The sequence below is a fragment of the Macrobrachium rosenbergii genome, chromosome 41 (genome assembly GCF_040412425.1).
Source record: "Macrobrachium rosenbergii isolate ZJJX-2024 chromosome 41, ASM4041242v1, whole genome shotgun sequence".
Lineage (NCBI taxonomy): Eukaryota > Metazoa > Arthropoda > Malacostraca > Decapoda > Palaemonidae > Macrobrachium > Macrobrachium rosenbergii.
This window is the reverse complement of record NC_089781.1, coordinates 34,956,387-34,974,482: the sequence shown is the minus strand read 5'-3', so window position 1 is coordinate 34,974,482 and position 18,096 is coordinate 34,956,387. Positions and strand designations below refer to the sequence as shown.

The following is an 18,096-nucleotide window of genomic DNA, read 5'->3' as shown; positions in this document are numbered from 1 at the left end:
TCGGCAGTCTGCGCCCCTGTGTTGGTCTCCTCTGCACGCCCCAGTGTGGAGGCCCGTCCAGCGTCAGAGCGTGGATCGGCTGTGAGGAGACCGTCCCCTGATTGTCATGACGGTCGCTCGCCCAGACGAGTAAGTCCGTCTAGGCCGTCTCACGATCTTCCACTGCAGGTTGGAGATCATGAGGGGTCTGTCGCCTCCACCAGCGGATGCGACGGTAGTGTTCACTCTGCCCTTCCCACCCCCTCAACTTCCTCAGGATTCTCCAGAAGGAAACAGGGCGTCGGTAAGATTGCTGGGGCTGAGGTCCTTGGGCAGTCAACTTCAGGCGCGTTCGGCCCTCCCTCGCTCCAAGTGAGGGAGAGGTTGTACGCCTCTGTTGTACGAGGCAGAGAGACAGGGTCTGTCTCGGGCTCTCCTGCGGGTGGGGCCTTTCCGGATGACCATCTCTCGGAAGGTCCTCTTCCGAGAGATCCGGACACTCCGGAAATGCAGAGGGCTTTTGTCGAGGTCGTTGTGCTGATTCGTCAGCACAACGGTCTGGAAGAACCACTTCCAACTCCTTTGGAAGAATGGTCGTCCAGGTTAGAGGAGTTCTACGCTTCCAAGAGGGAGCCCAAACCCTCCCTTGGTCTACCGTGGTCTCCCTTGGCCGACAGCGTCCTCAAGCAGGTGAACGACTTGGTCTCCGGGCCATTGTCTTCACTTCGCTCAACTCGTGCCACCAAGGATTTACCTCCCCCTCTCCTGAGGCAGAGGAGATAATACGTACTATCGGAAGGAGCACTGCAGCAGAAGGTCGTGGAACCGGGACTAACTCGTCTAGCTCCTGGTGCCACTTCGGCTCAGCTAACGGGGGAGCAGGCGCTTCTCTCACAAGCTGAGCTGAACGCTTTGGAGGGTATGGCTGTGTCTGCCCTCCAAGCGATCTCCTGGCTCGACAACTGGGCCTTCGCGTTGTCAAGAATTGCGTCTTTGTCTGGTGCTCAGAGCGAAGACCCGACCTTCAGGAGTCTTTGCCAGTCTGGGGGTAAGGCCATCTCCTTTATAACCCACCAGACGGCAAACCTCTGGGCAAACCTGGTACTGAAGAGAAGGGATGCAGTATTATCCCGGATCTACAGATCAGTGGGTGCCAAAGCTGCAGTTTCTCCGTGCAATGGACCCGTTCTGGACCCCACCTCACTCTTCCCCAGGGGTGAGGTGGATGCTGCGGTGGACAAGAGGAAGGCCGACGAACTCGACTGTCTTGTCCATCAGGCAGCGACGAAAGGTGTCGAGCAGCCTTCTTGTCCTGCGGCCCAGTCAGTGAACCAGGCTAGCACCCCAGCCCCGAAGAAGTCTGGTGCTTCGACGGGCGCTCGGGGTAAAGTCCAGGCCTCTGCTTCTTCGCCTCCGCGGAAGGAACCGCAAAGCCCCTTTTGCCAACCTGTCCACCCCAAGAGGAAAGGTAGAGTGAAGAAGAAGAGGGGAGGGGCTCACTAGGGACGGCAAGCCCCCTCAGATGCTGCCGTCGGTGGGGGGGTGCCTATCAAGCCATTGGGCAACATGGCAGCGATACGGAGCGGAGACCTAGGTGGTGGATGTCCTCCGGGAGGGATATTCTCTACCCTTCGAGTCACTGACTCCCCTCACCGACACTCCGGTCCAGTTCCCATCTTATCTTCAAGACCCCCTCCAGAAACAGGCCCTTCTTCAGAAGGTCGAAACTATGTTGAGCAAGGGAGCCATCGAAGTCGTCGAGGATTGGTCCCCGGGCTTCTACAGCAGGATCTTTCTCGTGGAGAAAACTTCCGGCGGCTGGAGGCCAGTGATCGACCTCTCTCCCCTGAATCGTTTCATTCACCAGACACGGTTCAAGATGTCGACAGTGTGGACAGTACTGTCGGCCATCAGGGAGGGTGACTTCATGCTGACGGTCGATTTGATGAACGCGTACTTCCAAGTACCGGTCCATCCATCGTCTCGCTTTGTCCTCAATGGAGTGGTCTATTAATTCAAGGTTCTCTGTTTTGGACTGTCAACCGCTCCGAAGGTATTCACGAGAGTGTTCACCCTCATTTCAGTTTGGGCCCATTCGCGGGGGATACATCTGCTGAGGTATCTCGACGATTGGTTGATCCTGGCAAGCTCCCACTTTCAGTTGCTACAGGACAGAGATTGCCTCCTCAAGTTGTTCCACAAACTAGGCGTCGTGATCAACTTCCGAAAGTCAGATCTCACCCCCAAACAGAGGACTCGGTATATAGGCATGCTGATCGACACGGCAGCAAGCAGTCTTTCCTTCTCAGGCTCGGATCAGTGCGTTCAGGAGGGGGCAAGTCGTGATCGGCCACCTGTCGTCCTTGGAGAAGCTCATTCCACATGGTCGGCTCCACCTTTGGTCTCTCCAGTGGAGACTGAGGGACTTCTGGGATCAGTCTCAGGAGCCCCAGTCAATTCTCGTCCCCATCTCTCAGGAGGTGAGAGACAATCTCACTTGGTGGACAGATGACAGGAACCTCTGCATAGGGACACCTCTGTCCTTTCGCCCTCCAGACATGCTTCTTTTTCAGACACATCGAGGGAGGGCTGGGGTGCACACCTGGAGGAGTTGCTGACTTCAGGTGTGTGGGACCAACACAACAGGCACCTTCACATCAACGTCCTGGAGGTGAAAGCAGCGTTCTTAGGTCTTCAGTACTTCCAGGACCGTTTGATGGGACACTCGGTGGCGCTGATGAGCGACAACACGACCGTAGTGGCATACATCAACAAGCAAGGGGGTCTTGTCTCCCGTGCTCTCCTCGAGTTGACGCTGCAGGTGCATCAATGGGCAGTCGCCCACTCTGTGGAGCTGTCAGCCAGTTACATTCCAGGCAAGCGGAGTGTTCTGGCAGACACGCTCAGCCGTCGGGATCAGGTAGTGGGGTCCGAGTGGTCCCTCCATCAGAGTGTAGCAGACAGGCTCTTCGACCTGTGATGGTGTCCAGTACGTGGACCTGTTCGCCACCCGGTACAACAGGAAACTTCCAACCTTCTTCCCCGTCGTACCGGACCTGTGGGCAGCTGCAGAAGACGCCTTCCAACACTCGTGGGACAACCTCGAAGTGTATGCCTTTCCCCCGTTCTGTCCCCTTCGCCCAGTTCTCAGTCGAGTTCTGGTGTCGATGAACCTTCGAATGATCCCGGTGGCCCCCAAGCGTCCGGAGGCCACTTGGTACCCAGACCTGCTGGCTCTGCTCTCCGAGGTTCCGAGAGAGCTTCCCCTCTGGCACAACCTTCTTCGTCAACCCCACGTAGAATGGTACCACCAGGCCGTGGCCTCCCTGTCTCTTCTCGCCTGGAGGTTATCCACCATCTCTTGTGAGTGAGAGGCTTTTCTTGCCGGGCAATGACAGAGACGGCAGTATACCTCAGGAAATCCTCAGCGGCAGTTTACCAGGGTAAGTGCGCCGTCTTCTATGGTTGGTGTCGTAGACGGGGTTACTCTCCGGTCGGGGCCACTCTTCAGCAGGTAGCGGATTTCCTCGTCTATCTTCGTCGGGAGAAGCTCCTATCAGTTTCAGCGGTAAAAGGATACAGAGCGGCCTGAGTCCTGGTCCTGAAGTTGAAAGGCATTGATATTTCGTCCTCCCTGGAAATATCCTTGCTGATGAAGAGCTTCGAATGGTCTTCCCCACCCAGGGAACTCAGGCCCCCTGAGTGGGATGTGTCTCTTGTTTTGTGGAGCCTGACTCGTGCCCCATACGAGCCACTGCGAGAAGCCACAGACAGGGATCTGACTCTCAAGACCATCTTCCTGCTAGCCCTGGCGTTGGCGAAGAGGATTAGTGAGTTACAGCGACTTTCCTTTGCAGTTAAACACTCAAGGGGGTGGGCATCGGTAATGCTCTAATTTGTCCCAGAGTTCGTAGCGAAGACTCACAACCCAGCGGTCCCTGATGCTCGGTTTGAGTCTTTCACGATCCCATCCCTGAGTGAATTCGTAGACAGTGACCCTGTCGAGTTGCTACTCTGTCCTGTACGGGCGCTACGGCGCTATCTGAAGAGAATGCGGCACCTCAGGCCTGAGTGTCGGCGACTCTTCTTTAGCACGGGAATCCCTAAGAAGGAGGTGTCCAAGAACACGATCTCTTTCTGGCTTCGTGAGGTTATCAAGGAAGCGTATGCAGCGGCTGGGGAGGATGACATCAGCGCTCTACACCCCCGCGCTCATGAAATCAGAGGGATTGCGCCCACTTTAGCATTCAAGAAGAGCCTGTCGGTTCAGCAGGTACTGAAGGCGGGGGTACGGTCGCGCCAGACCACATTCACCTCTTTTTACCTACGGGACGTTACCCATCAGTCCTTGGATACCTTCTCCTTGGGGCCAGTGGTGGCTGCTCAACAAGTTGTGTAACCTACCCAGCTCCTGTACAGGACAGAGTTGTGTCTCATCTGTCGTACGTGCATGATTGGGCGTGAAAGGTGAGTGACTGGCTCTCTCTTCCCTCCTATCATCCAACTTTTTACCCTCGGGCAGAGAGTTTAGGCTGTACAAGCTGAACCAGACGTTTGATGCAGGTGAGTTTCATTCCTTGAGTATCCTAATCTTTGTTGCCTTTCAGGTACACATTAGATGTAATGTCCCCTCTTTCCCCTGCAAGGCGGGGAAGGGGTTGCGGGCTAACTACCAAACCCATTCTTTATGTTGGTCCCTTAGCCCCCAACATTTCCCAATCACCTCTTATGCGACTGGGAAAGGTTCCCTCTAGCTTTCACCTCGCTGTGTGCTCATTTACCTACCGCAACCTCGTCACACCAAGGGCGGTCTAGTAGACTGGTCCGTGACACCACAGTTCTCATAACGGTGATCACGGTCCGGTGGCAATGTCCTCCTGGCTCTTACCCCAGGAGAACACAAGGTGCGGTTGAACTTCCAGTCATTCAGAGACCTCCACCTAGATTCCTCCCACCGAATCTTGAGTCTCTATATAAGTAAAGGACCAAGGATTTGTATTTGTGTAGGAACAAATCGCATTTTTAAAAAGTAAGATGCATTTTTCCTAACATACAAACCCGAGGTCCTTTACTCAGGTCACCCACCTCAGCCTCCCCACAATCTGCCCTAGACCAGAAAGTAAAGTGAATGCGTGAAGCCGGGCGGTTGGTACCTTGGGTTTCCCACTGTTACCAACCACCTGCCTGGCTGGTAGTAATACCAACACATGCCTTGTAAGTCTTTAGCGGCCAGTTCAGCTTCGCCGAAAGTATTCCCCATATAAGTAAAGGACCTCGGGTTTGTATGTTAGGAAAAATGCATTTTACTGTTAAAAAATTCGATTTTATGGAAATGTACATGAGGAAAGAAATAGATGATGTGTGTAGGAAAGCGACAGATGCATTTACACATTTTACAGGGTATACTCGGTTCTGTCGACGGTCACAGGTGAAAAGGGACTCCACGCCCAGCAAAGACTGTGATGCTCTCGGAAATGTTATTTCGGACAACATCAAAAGATGGAACAACAAGATCAACAAGGGAGTCAATGCCCCTCAGGCTGGCATCAAGCCAAATTTCCACCTACGCATATTTACTATAATAGTTAAATGACAGGGGCACATCCTGTGCTTTCCCGGAGTTCCTTAGCTGATCTAGCACACCCAAGGACATCAAAACTTCAATTTCTTGGGTCTGATTAAATTAAACCATTTATTTGCAAATATACATGCATATAAATTAATATAATTCCTCTCAGCTATACAATGTAAATTAATTTTTTCTTAATTGGCTAAAATATGTAAATAATGGAGATTTTTATTCCATCAATTCATAAAACAACTAAAAGAGGTTCCCATTTTTTCCATTAGATTTTTGTTTATGTGACTGGTGAAGAAATACTAGAAGAGGAGCTGCTGTAGTGCCGACTGAATATCTTATATAAGATCACAATTTTTTGCAAGTGAATTGTTAAATAAGTAACTTTAATAGTTACAAAGTGTATGTTAGTGCACCAAGTAAAGAGCTTCTTGTCTTTCAATGTGAATTACTCATGAGTAGTGGAAATATATTGTGGCTTTTGCCATTCTATGAATAGTTAATTTAATGACATTTTGACTCTCACGGACCAGCATTATCTGTTTAGGATTAAGGAAATGGCACACAAGAGTTATAGCGATTCAGCACACATTATATATATATATATATATATATATATATATATATATATATATATATATACATACATATACCTATGTGTATATGTACATACATATACCTATGTGTATATATATATATATATATATATATATATATATATATATATATATATATATATATATATATATATATATATATATATATATATATATATATATATCAAGCGAATAATGACTTGCAAACAAAAGACACTGCATACCGTTTTAAAAGCACAAATATCGGGTTAACATTAATAGACACGCAAGTGTGTTACTTGGTATTTAAAACTATGTGGATAGTAATAGTTCAACATGGGAAATTAAGGCAACTTCAAATGATGGTCACGTACTACCAAAGCCGGTTTCAGATTAGCGTCACTCGTCAAATGAGACTTCCTAAAAGAGTGCTCACAATGACTGATGGAAAAGAATCACTAATAATACATCAAATGAAAATTACTAAGAAAATATCCCCAGACGCTCCAGTATTTCCGCCTACTGAGTTTTCAAACCCTACAGACGTTATAATCTATGAGTATAACATCAGTATAACCGAATAACTTGGTCTTATTCAGATGAGAGAAATTGGAAAATAATTCAAACTGATTTACAAAGTTAAAGAAGAATCCTGAAATGCGTACAATACTCCAATAACAACTCTTGAACTTAACCTTTCTTTTGTCCTTCTTCAAGCAACTGCCCTCCACTTGGCCACCACTAACTCCAGCAGGAGAAAAACGCAGGCAGCAATGACTCCACACCCGAGGAGACACAGCGGGGCCGTGATGGAGCTTAATCCTATAGGTGCCACTTCCAGGTTGTCACAGGCAGCCCTCGTCACTTTAGCTTCACGCCCAAGTTTTTCCAGGATGCCAGATGAAAGCATTCTCAGGATTCTGTTAGGTGAAATCAATACGATCGTTTTGTAGAACGCATGTTAATATTATGTAAAACATATGGCAAATGATGACAAAAATTCGACTTATTATAGAAGGAGAAACAAAAATAATGTTTGTTCAGCTTCCATTTATCGATATTTAACATATATTTATTACTTATTGTTTATAAGATATACGAGACAAATGGACTACGCTTTTAAGAAAGTTTAACTCTGGCAAAACAAGAATTCAGCAAAAACGAAATTTCACACTGAAGGCCATTATGTATAAATTTATCCTGTAATAAAACAAACAACACCACTCTCGTATGGATTATGAGAAGTAATGATGTTTGAAGTAGGAATCATGGACATGCAGTATACAGACACACAAACTCTCTCCTGGATATTAGATTTATCATACTTTTAATGCTTTCCTTTTCATATTCACTGGTATGCGATATCCCTCCTTAACTAGTCTATCTTGAAAAATTTTTGTGCTTGCTTGGAACTTATTTATGGCAACAAAAATCACTTAACGATAAAGAGAGGTACGTTTAATGATTATAATTATCGTGTGTATTACAATCACGCAATGTATCTAAGACAGAATGAGTCAGTGTATGCTCAGTCACTATCGCCAAGAAATTCTCTTTTCATTCAAAGGCATTCTACTACTTTCATTTTTATAGTTATTTCATTCACTGCTTCACTGAAGATGAATATTCTTTGGTCTACTTACTATGATAGTTTAACATCAAGCGTTTTAAAACTGGATGCGGTTAAAAGATATTAGAATCAATGGATATAAATGCTAAACAAGTCGAAAGGTGATAAGTGTAATCTGATTAGATTTTTACATCTTTAAGCTAAAACAATTTCGCCCTACAATTCCTTTATCTACTAATGTAGGCGCATTTTGCGGAACGAAAACTTGTTTGAAATTTTGAAAGCGTGGATGGAGTAAGCTACACGTGAGCATATTAAGTGGTATCAGGTTAGCTAAGCTTGCTTTTATATATACATTCATACATGAAAGGCTGTAAGTCTTTAGTTACACACATACAAACACGTAATCATATTAACGGACTTAAGGCGTGTGTAATTTTGCGACACCACTTTCCTGTGCCTTTTCTTTCTTCAAGGACAAAATTTGTTGCTGTAGTGCTCCCTGTATTTATCACAGTACCAAAACGTGTAAAATTGTCGTAACGATAGTCATGAATTAATGGTTGAGACAGCTGTTAGAATAAAGTGGAGAACTTCAGCAGTAATTTTTGTCCTTTTCTTTAGAACATTAACTTTGAATATAAGAAAATACACGGAAAATTGGCACACGTGTGGTCATAAAAATATAGGCGCTACAGGTGCATAACCCTAATGAGATTATACATGCAATATATGTGTATATATATATATATATATATATATATATATATATATATATATATATATATATGTATATATATAAATATATATATATATATATATATATATATATATATATATATATATATGTATATATATACAGCATATATATATATGTGTGTGTATATGTATTTATATATATATATATATATATATATATATATATATATATATGTGTGTGTGTGTGTGTGTGTGTGTGTGTGTGTGTGTATGTATATATATATATATATATATATATATATATATATATATATATATATATATATATATATATATATATATATATATATATATAGATATAGATATATATGTCTATTTATATATATATATATATATATATATATATATATATATATATACATACATATACATATAATTCGTGTATTTATGTATCGATGTATATTCTTATGTTTAGATCCTTTTAACTTTATTTTACCAGGACAGAAAGGAAATGACTGCTTACATATTGTTTAAGATTGGTTTTACCGGAGAATTCTTTTTTAAAGCAAATGACATTCCATTTTGGAAGTAGTCTCTCTTCAGAGTCAGGAAACGACAATCGTTACCCGAGTGGTGCAGAAAATAATCTTTTGGCAACATGGCAAAGTAACCTCGTTTCGTTAGCGCAAGATCCAAAGAATGCTTTGGTGAATGTTCATTGGCAGAGCCTCGATCGTGACTGTCTTGCCAGATTTTTCGATGAGCTGCCACCGGGGATTTCTGAAAAAGAAAATCAAGATATATCTTACAAAATTCCACAAGGGAACTGACAACGTCAGCTATCGTGTATGTCACTACCCTGCTGTTCACAATTAAGTTGCAATGCCACCCATAATTCTGTCATGAAAATATAGATAATGCCATATAACCTTACTTTAATTCATTGGTTTTGGAAGACCTACTGACAACGGGAAAACTAGGAAAATTAATCTTTGCGGAAGGTCAAGAAACCAGGTTGGATGAAAATTCCATCACTATGAAATGAAGAGGGATGTTGAAGGCTTAATTTTCAAGGCTGTGAAGGCGAGGCTGATAACCTTCACCATTTGTGGTCCTAATTTTTGCACGTGTTGACCCTCCATATGTCGAATAGACACGATAAAATCGTCAACAACAAAAGAAACTTTGAATTTAACCATTATGCGTTAATGTCCTGCTAAGCAAAATGTGTAAAATAAGATAACTTTTGAACATGTGTAAGTTATTCACTAACTCGGATCTGATTAAAAAAAAACAGTAAATTGCTTTAAAAAGCAATTCCTTGTATAAATGCTTATGAATGAACAAAATACTGTGAATAAAGTAAGTCTAGAGAGTATTGTGTATTGCACTAAATGCTTGACATACATGGGCGAACAAACCATCGGATGGAGCGTTACCTCTGGACCTGGTACTGGCCATTCCAGGAATTGTTCTCCGGACAAAGGCGGTGCTGTCAGCGTTATTTGGTTTCATAGGTTGGGAACCAGCGTGAATGCAAAGTTCATTTCATCACAGTTTGTAATGGCTTGGGTATCAAATCAGAGATGAGTCTTCTGAAACCTAAACAATAACGAGCAGTGCAAAGGGCACGGCGATGTCTTACCTGACAACTGTTTTCATACTTTCTTTTTCTCTCACCTAATTTCGTACTTTAAAATTCATCGTCACTGTGTTCCCATCTCTATCAGTAGCAAAACGTGCCTTCGTGCCTAAAGAAATTCTTATTTAACTAAAGACATTTAGGTTCTTTTCACAGCATATCCACACAAAATAGTATTCTTATACATATAGTATATCTAGATAGAAAGTAAAACATCTCTATAAAAATAAAGTTGATTTCTGTTACTTGAGGATATTTCACACCCGAATGCCTTTTGTTTTCTTCGTTTTTTCCTTTTAAACCTAGTTTAACAATTTTTATATGTCACACTATATTTAAATCACAGACAAAAAAGTGATGAAATCAAAAAAAGGGTAGTAGCCTATAGCCCAGCCACAAGAGACGGGTATGGAGGTCAGGGAACACAAAAAGAAGGGTTTTACTCCGCAACCTGATTTCAGTCCTTTTTTGCAAGGGCAACGCACTAGACCGAGAAAAATGTGGTAACAAAGGAATAGGGGTTATAATTCACCCAACATATTTTTCTTAGGCCTATGTGTCTTCTCCCGTGATTATGGTCAGCTCAGCTCGTTTGCTACATAATTATACAATGTATATATATATATATATATATATATATATATATATATATATATATATATATATATATATATATATATATATATATGTACATATATATATATATATATATATATATATATATATATATATATATATATATATATATATATATATATATATATATATATATATATATATATATATATATATATATATATATATATATATATATATATATATATATATATATATATATATATATGTATATATATATATATATATATATATATATATATATATATATATATATATATATATATATATATATATATATATATATACATACATACATACATACATACATACATACATACATACATACATACATACATATATATATATATATATATATATATATATCAGAGAGAACCATAGAGAGGGTCGGCTTCCTATGTGCAGTGTAATTTGGCCGCCATTTTGATTGTGTGTAACTGGAGCTGCAGTGACAGTAACGTTTTGTAAACAAACATGCTCTGAGTGCACTGCAACCCACTGTGGGGCAACAGTTTGTCTTTATGCTGGAACACAACAAACTGCCAATGTTTATTTATTTGACAGCTGTTATGAATGTTCACTTTTGGACGTATATCAGAAAATATGGGTACAAATAGGCCTATATAAGTATGTAACAGTAAGAGAACCACTCAAATACATCACAGCCAAATGTGACTAGATCAACAGAATAGACTTTTATTCTTCTCAGATATTCTTACAGACATGTATGTGGTATATTTATAAACAAAAATAACCCATAAATGTTTAAACAGTTTTGTTCAAAGTTCTGTAAAATAAAATAAAAATAACCCTTGGAAAAATGTTTAAACAATTTTATTCAGAGTTTGTAAAATAAAATAATACGTATTTTCAAACATTTAGGCTATGTAAAATTACCTGTGAAAGAACTACATCTGGCAAAGTAATTATTGCACTTCAATGTCATTAAATGATGGCAGATATAATAGGCTCTAGGAGAACATGCTAGCAAAATGTCAAGCCTTCGCAAATACCATGCCTTAGCAAAATATGCACAAAATGCTATGCCTGTGCACAACCTATTGGAAATAGGTAGTATTTAATTACTAATCACGTACCACCACCAAAGGCATCAACACATACACATAGCACACATTTAGCATTAAAATCACCACCAGTCCACCACCAAAAGCATTATCACACCAAGCTTAATCGAGTTAGACAGGGCTATACTTATCTATCAGTGTTAAGACCTGTTAACAAAATATTCATTGGATTAATATGAATTCATTTATGGGACATTTTCAACAGTTTTCTGTTTTTACGTAATTTCTTTTCTTTGGATGCCTTACTCTTGATTTTCAATTGATATTTTAGTCTCATTGTAACATACAGTTGCTTCATAAACTGTACACTTCGAGAACATGAAGGTGTACACAAAAGATCACAGTTGACATTGCGTCTTTAGCTACCTCCAGTTACACACAATCAAAATGGCTGCCAGCACTCAGCCAATTACAATGCAGCACATAGGAAGTCGGCCCTCTCTATGGTTCTCTCTGATATATATATATATATATATATATATATATATATATATATATATATATATATATATATATATATATATATATATATATATATATATATATATATATATATATATATATATATATATATATATATATATATATATATATATATATATATATATATATATATACATACAGTATATACTGTATGCATGTGTGTGTGAAAACACTATAACTTTTAACATAACTGACAGCAAGTCAGCCAGCTTCTCCTAACACCACTTGCTATTTAAACACATTAAGAAAACGGCATCTCTTCTAATGTTGTGAGCAGTCTGTACCTGAGCATCAGTAAATCTGAATTTTGATTGCCAATTTGAATGGCTTACTGTAGCTTTAAATTTTCATTATTTCAAATCACAAACCGCAAGTTTTCAGAAAAGCTAAATATCACGCCTGTATCTTATACCGTTATTGTTCCACAGATATGTTAGGTTCCTCATCCACCCACGCCCTACCACATCCCCTGAACGCCAAAAATCGATATATGGATCTCCGGAACGGCTGAATGGATTTTGTTAAATTTGGTATGATTAGAGACCTTAGTCAGAAACCTCTAAAGCCAAAGTTTCATCCCAGGTGTTTGAATATGTCCAAAGATATAAAGGGCCAAAGTCGGGTTTTTTTGTGTGACTGCAATTGCTAGGTCAGGCAGGAACCTTAATAGAAAAAAGAGTTGGGCTGAGGGCCGTACTTCAACAAGGGGCTTTGCAAATAAACATGTAGGTTTACTTTAAATAGAATATATTTACAATTAACACGTCAATCAGAAGAATGGGGAATGATAGGCACATCCAACAAGGGCTGCCACATGGTTAGTAATGCTATCACTGTTAAAAAAGCTGAGTAGTCTACGATTAATCCTCTTGAAAGGGATACTGAAGAATTGATTGCAGTAGCCTTTTCACTGCAAGAAGCACAAAACAAGTCGATGGTTCCACAGCTGATGTACAGTCTGCAATTTGATAATGCCAGCGGTTACACAAGGATAATTATAATGATCTTGGGTGAATCGAGGGTTGCACGGAGGTTGCCAAGATAGCTCGATTCTGGTACGATATACTTGCATTAAAATTCACACTGAGCTAAGTGAGTCAAGTATTTGTGATAATTCGCACTTCAGAAAAGAAAATGGGATTGCAGTGGAAGATTAAAGATACGTGACTGTTGAAAAACCTCTAGTCAGGACATTACCTTATAATGGAGCGATGGAGGTGCCTCGTCAAATTTCACCAGTTCTGGAGGGATGAGTTTAATGGGAATATGCGCAGGTAAGGTGACTGGGTGGTCAAAAGGTGACCACGTGGAGGGATCAGCTCAATAAGGAGCATGCAAGGGGTAGTGTGTCGGTCTGAGAGCAGCGACCGCTGTTTCTCGCCTTATATGACCTCAGGAGATTATTTTCCTGCTCCTCCCAGAGGTCACTGGGACCACAAGATGGCGGTTCAGTCACTTTGTTTTCTATGTTGGGATCTTCCCTAAATCCTGGTGACTTCTGGCAACCCATGTTCGCCAGTTTTTATGGGGAACTCAACCTTTCTGGCAGATTTTTTGCAGGCTTCAACTATATTCTCCTATTATCTGAAAAGAGGTAATTCAAGCAGTCACCAGGTCTTTAGAAAAGATAAACAGGTGCATCAAAAAGGGGAGCATGGAGAGAAATTTACATAGGGGCTGAGTTTCTCACACCCTTCCTCAGTTAAGTATCAGATCGAAATTACATTATTTTGGGGTGCAAGCCAGTTTGGAGGTTTGGGTTTGCTTAGGAAGTGGTTTCCCACTTAACAGCTCCCCCACAAAGTTGGCAATTGCACCTTGAATTCGGTGGAAACGTCAACAACTAAGTGAACGCAACTGAACAAGTTGATAACTCTCTACTTCCCTTTTGTGGTAACATTACATTTAGGAAAGAAATAATTAATTCTGCAAGCAAATCAAAAGCAAAGTACACCTCACTGATTTTTAAATGGGACGTTACGTAGTTTACGTTACACTGCAAGTTAAAGTTATATATCTCTCACGTTATTACATTAAAGCAGCATTATAGCAAATACAAAATTAAAAGGTCTATGAATTAATATTTCAAGAATCTAGACAACAACACGAGGAACAATAATAGGATTAGTACGGCATTAAACTTCAGGTTAGACATGCACTTAATTAATAAGGTTACTTTGACAGTCCAAAGTCATGCTGTTAGGGTTGATTCACACTACAGGTCCGGTCGCGCTTCTGCTCGCTCGCTCCTGGTCCTGGTGCATTCACACTTCCGGTCTCGTCTCGCTCCGCTCTCGGTCCCATCATTCCCTCTCTCTCAACACCAGTGGAAGTCTCACCACCGGCTGCGGAGGATGTGTGACTTTTCTGTAGCTGATTTGGCAATAATCGCCATTGGACTTGATGAAGAAGAAGAAGAAAGAAAGCAAAGTCGAAAAAAAACGAGATTGTGGGTTCATCCTATGTTGCAAGATAGGAATAGTAACAGTGGAATTTTTACCAATTCCAAACTTTGCAAATACCTGGATGATGAACAACTGCATGTACCAGAAGATGTTGCACTTCCTGGCACTGATGTGCTTGCACCATATGTTATAGTGGGAGATGAGGCTTTCCTCTGAAGAGAAATTTAATGAGGCCCTACCCAGGTTCACAGACCGAACATAATGTAGAAAAAAGGATTTTTAACTCTAGATTATCTAGAGCCAGGAGGATAGTTGAGTCTAGTGCAGACCTTCAGAATATATTTAAGGAAACTTAAAGCTATGCCTTCTAATGCTAATGCAATTATTACAACAACATGCATACTTCACAATCTGATACACCCAAATATTGTTGCAATACCAGATACTTTGTCATGCCTCCATCAAATGAGTTTTCAATGAGAGGAAGAGGGGGAAATGCTACAAAGGAGGCTTTTTTTTAGTGAGAGAAACACTTAAAGATTATTTCAGCTCCCAGTTGGTTCAGTGCCTTGGCAAAATGATAAAATATAAATAAAACAAACATAATTGTATAGGAATATTGTTTAGTGAGGCTAGGGAAATACATTTCCGGTGACGTTAAGCTATTATTATACATATTGAATTTCTTTCTTCTATTATTAAATATATGTAATTTCTTGTCTTTCAGTGCCTTGGCAAAGTGATAAAGTATAAGTATGCAAAGATAATTGTATAGGAATATTGTTTAGTGAGGCTAGGAAATACATTCACACAGAGGACAGGATACTGTTATATACATTGAATTTCTTACCTTCGCAACCCAGCTGCCTGCTGACTTCCACCCAGCTTCTTTTCGCCATATTATATTATCACTATAGTGCAGCAAAGTCAGGTCGTATAGTTCTGGTTTTCTTTTCACTAATTCTATTAACATTTCATGTGAAACCACCAAGTCAAAGTAAGTTTTGTAGATTAATTTTGTTCAGTTTGTGCTTATGTTTATGCTAGGTCTATGCATTGTCCTTATATCTGTGATAAATAAAAGGAAAACTGTTTTTAATAATTTACCTACCTTTTGCACGATCCCATTGTGGTGTTTTCTTTTGATTATCCATGTTTTTATAGAACAAAAGGTAACACTATTTGCTTATATGAAGGCTGAGTCTCGACTTGGAGTGGGGCAGGGTTGGCAGGATCGTGGCAGTGTTCACACTGGCGCTCATCCGCTCTTAAGCTCCAGTCAAAATATCTTTTGAAGGGACCGTGACTGGAGCGAGAGCGGACCGTGAGCACCAGTGTGAATGCTCCATTGAAATTCACGTAACATTATTGGACCGACCGAGACCGAACGAGAGCGGAGCGCGACCAACCGATAGTGTGAATCAAGCCTTAGGGTGCCTTGAGAAGGCATTGCAACGAAGTATTCATGGGCTTAGGTTAGGTGATGCCACCATACTTGTATGCATCGTCACGGTGCCAGATGTGGCACTAACAACACGGGTGCCTTGCAGCACAAAGCTAAGTACAATGAAGGACAATCAAGTATGTAAAGTATATGAGTTTTGCGAGTCACAAGTAAAATAAATGACAGATGCAAGAGTAAGTAAAAGTTATGATTACTATACCAGAAATGCATTTCTTACCCTATGAAGGTTGGCTATGTTCATTCTTTAGCCCCATAGGGCAACAAAAGGCAGCCAGAGGATGCAACCCCTCTGGCACAAGCAACTGCCAATGGCGATGGTAATGGCACGGTGCCAGGTGTGGCACTCATGCAGTTAGGCCGAAAGGCTCTGTTGTATTCAATTTAAAACTTACCATGCCATAGTAGGTATTAAGTAGGAAGTCAGAGGACTTACGGTATAAAAAAATAACTGGCGATTGCACTCTGCATTGGCAGAGTGGGAAGCAAATTAAGATTAGGAGCCATTTCTAGGTTTATACCAAGGGTTCATGAAGGGGCAAGATTGCCAGGAAAATATTAAATTGGAAGATTGGAAAGAGAGAGAAAAATCATCAGAGTGGTAGAAGGAAACATTACAAGAAGAAATTAAGTCTCACAGTAGTGAGAAGAATAAACGGGAAGAAACCCGGCAACCTCCTCTGGACAGAGGTGCCAAAATTCTTCATAAGATAAAGGTGAAACACTGTGCCAGAGGGCACTAGTGCGAGGAGAGCTCAACAGTTCTTATCGGGGTACCTGGATTTATCTGTACCTGTGACCTTTCTTCGATGAACCTCCTTGGTAGGGGAATCAGTGGAACCAAGTATGAGGGAGACATAGAAGTGCCACCTGTCCCAGTTTCTTTGATAGCTGAAGTAGGGGCATTTGTTACAAGCTCCACTACTAGTTGTCTCAGTTCCTTGATATGGCAGAATCCTTATTCATGGTTTTGTCTGCAGAGGACTGGGAACGAGGAGAAGAGGTCGTGGTGGGTATGAGAGGCTTGCAGGTTGCCATGACCAGCTCAGACATGGGTTGTGAGGCTGCACCTTTGGGTGAGCTTCCGCTGCAGTCAGAGGAATCCGGAGGGGACCTGAGTATATTGTGGATTGGCTCTCGCAGTGGCACTGGTAGCGGTGCCAAACCGGAGGGGGAGAGGCGACCTGGACTGGGATCCCTTGGAGGAAGATTCAGGGTGTGCTTGGCACTGGCACTGGGGCAGGGCCTGGCACTGGAATGTGATTTATCAGGGGCTCGACAGTCAGAGCATTGCACTGCTCAGGGCACTCAAGTGGCACTGCAGTGGGTTTAAGGCAGGCCCTTGAGGACTCTTGGGTTTTGATCTATTTGTGGAGGGAATAGGACCCCTGGATTTCTGTAACTTAGAAGGGGACTGGAAGTTCTGTCCCAGGAGGAGGTCATAGCCTCCAGGAAGGTCACTGCTGCAAGAGTGCAGATTTTTTATCTTTAAGGTCTTGTAACCCTTAGCTTGATGATGGGGAGAAACATCTTCATTCGATTGATACCCTCCACTGTAATAAGTTTGCGTCTGTCAATGGTGGCCCCATAGGGGACATCATCTTCTCTTCCACAATAAACTGTTGGTCCCATTGCTAGGTAACCAACTGGTTCTTAAATATGTGAAATAAATCTAATCCTTCGGGTCAGCCCTAGGAGAGCTGTTAATCAGCCCAGTGGTTTGGTCAAACTAAGGTATACTTAACTTATGAGGGAGATTTGTGCGCCAGTGTCATTGAATGCTGTGACCTGGCGGGCGGGGTAGCTACTTCTGGGAGGTGCCACAGATATAGGGCCTTCGGCTGGAGGGCCTAAGGTTTTTGGATTTGTCACTGACAAAGCAATGATAGTTGGTTTTGTTTTACTTGGGCACTTTGCCCATAGAGCAGATTGTCCTTGAACCTGACAAGTGGTGCAATAATTTTTGCTGTAATCTCGGCATG

General features: G+C 41.7%; 1 protein-coding gene across 1 annotated transcript in view; it reads right to left on the bottom strand.

Moving 5' to 3' along the window:
* Positions 1-6,344: 6,344 nt before the first annotated feature.
* The window catches only part of LOC136826793 (glutamate receptor ionotropic, kainate glr-3-like), a 148,447-nt gene continuing 136,695 nt past the window's right edge, over positions 6,345-18,096 (bottom strand). The window contains exons 7-8 of the mRNA XM_067084225.1: positions 8,925-9,181; positions 6,345-7,052 (exon numbers count right to left, since the gene is read on the bottom strand). Of these exons, the coding sequence (XP_066940326.1) occupies positions 6,845-7,052; positions 8,925-9,181 (465 nt within the window). The 3' untranslated portion in view covers positions 6,345-6,844. The remainder of the gene's footprint in view (positions 7,053-8,924; positions 9,182-18,096) is intronic.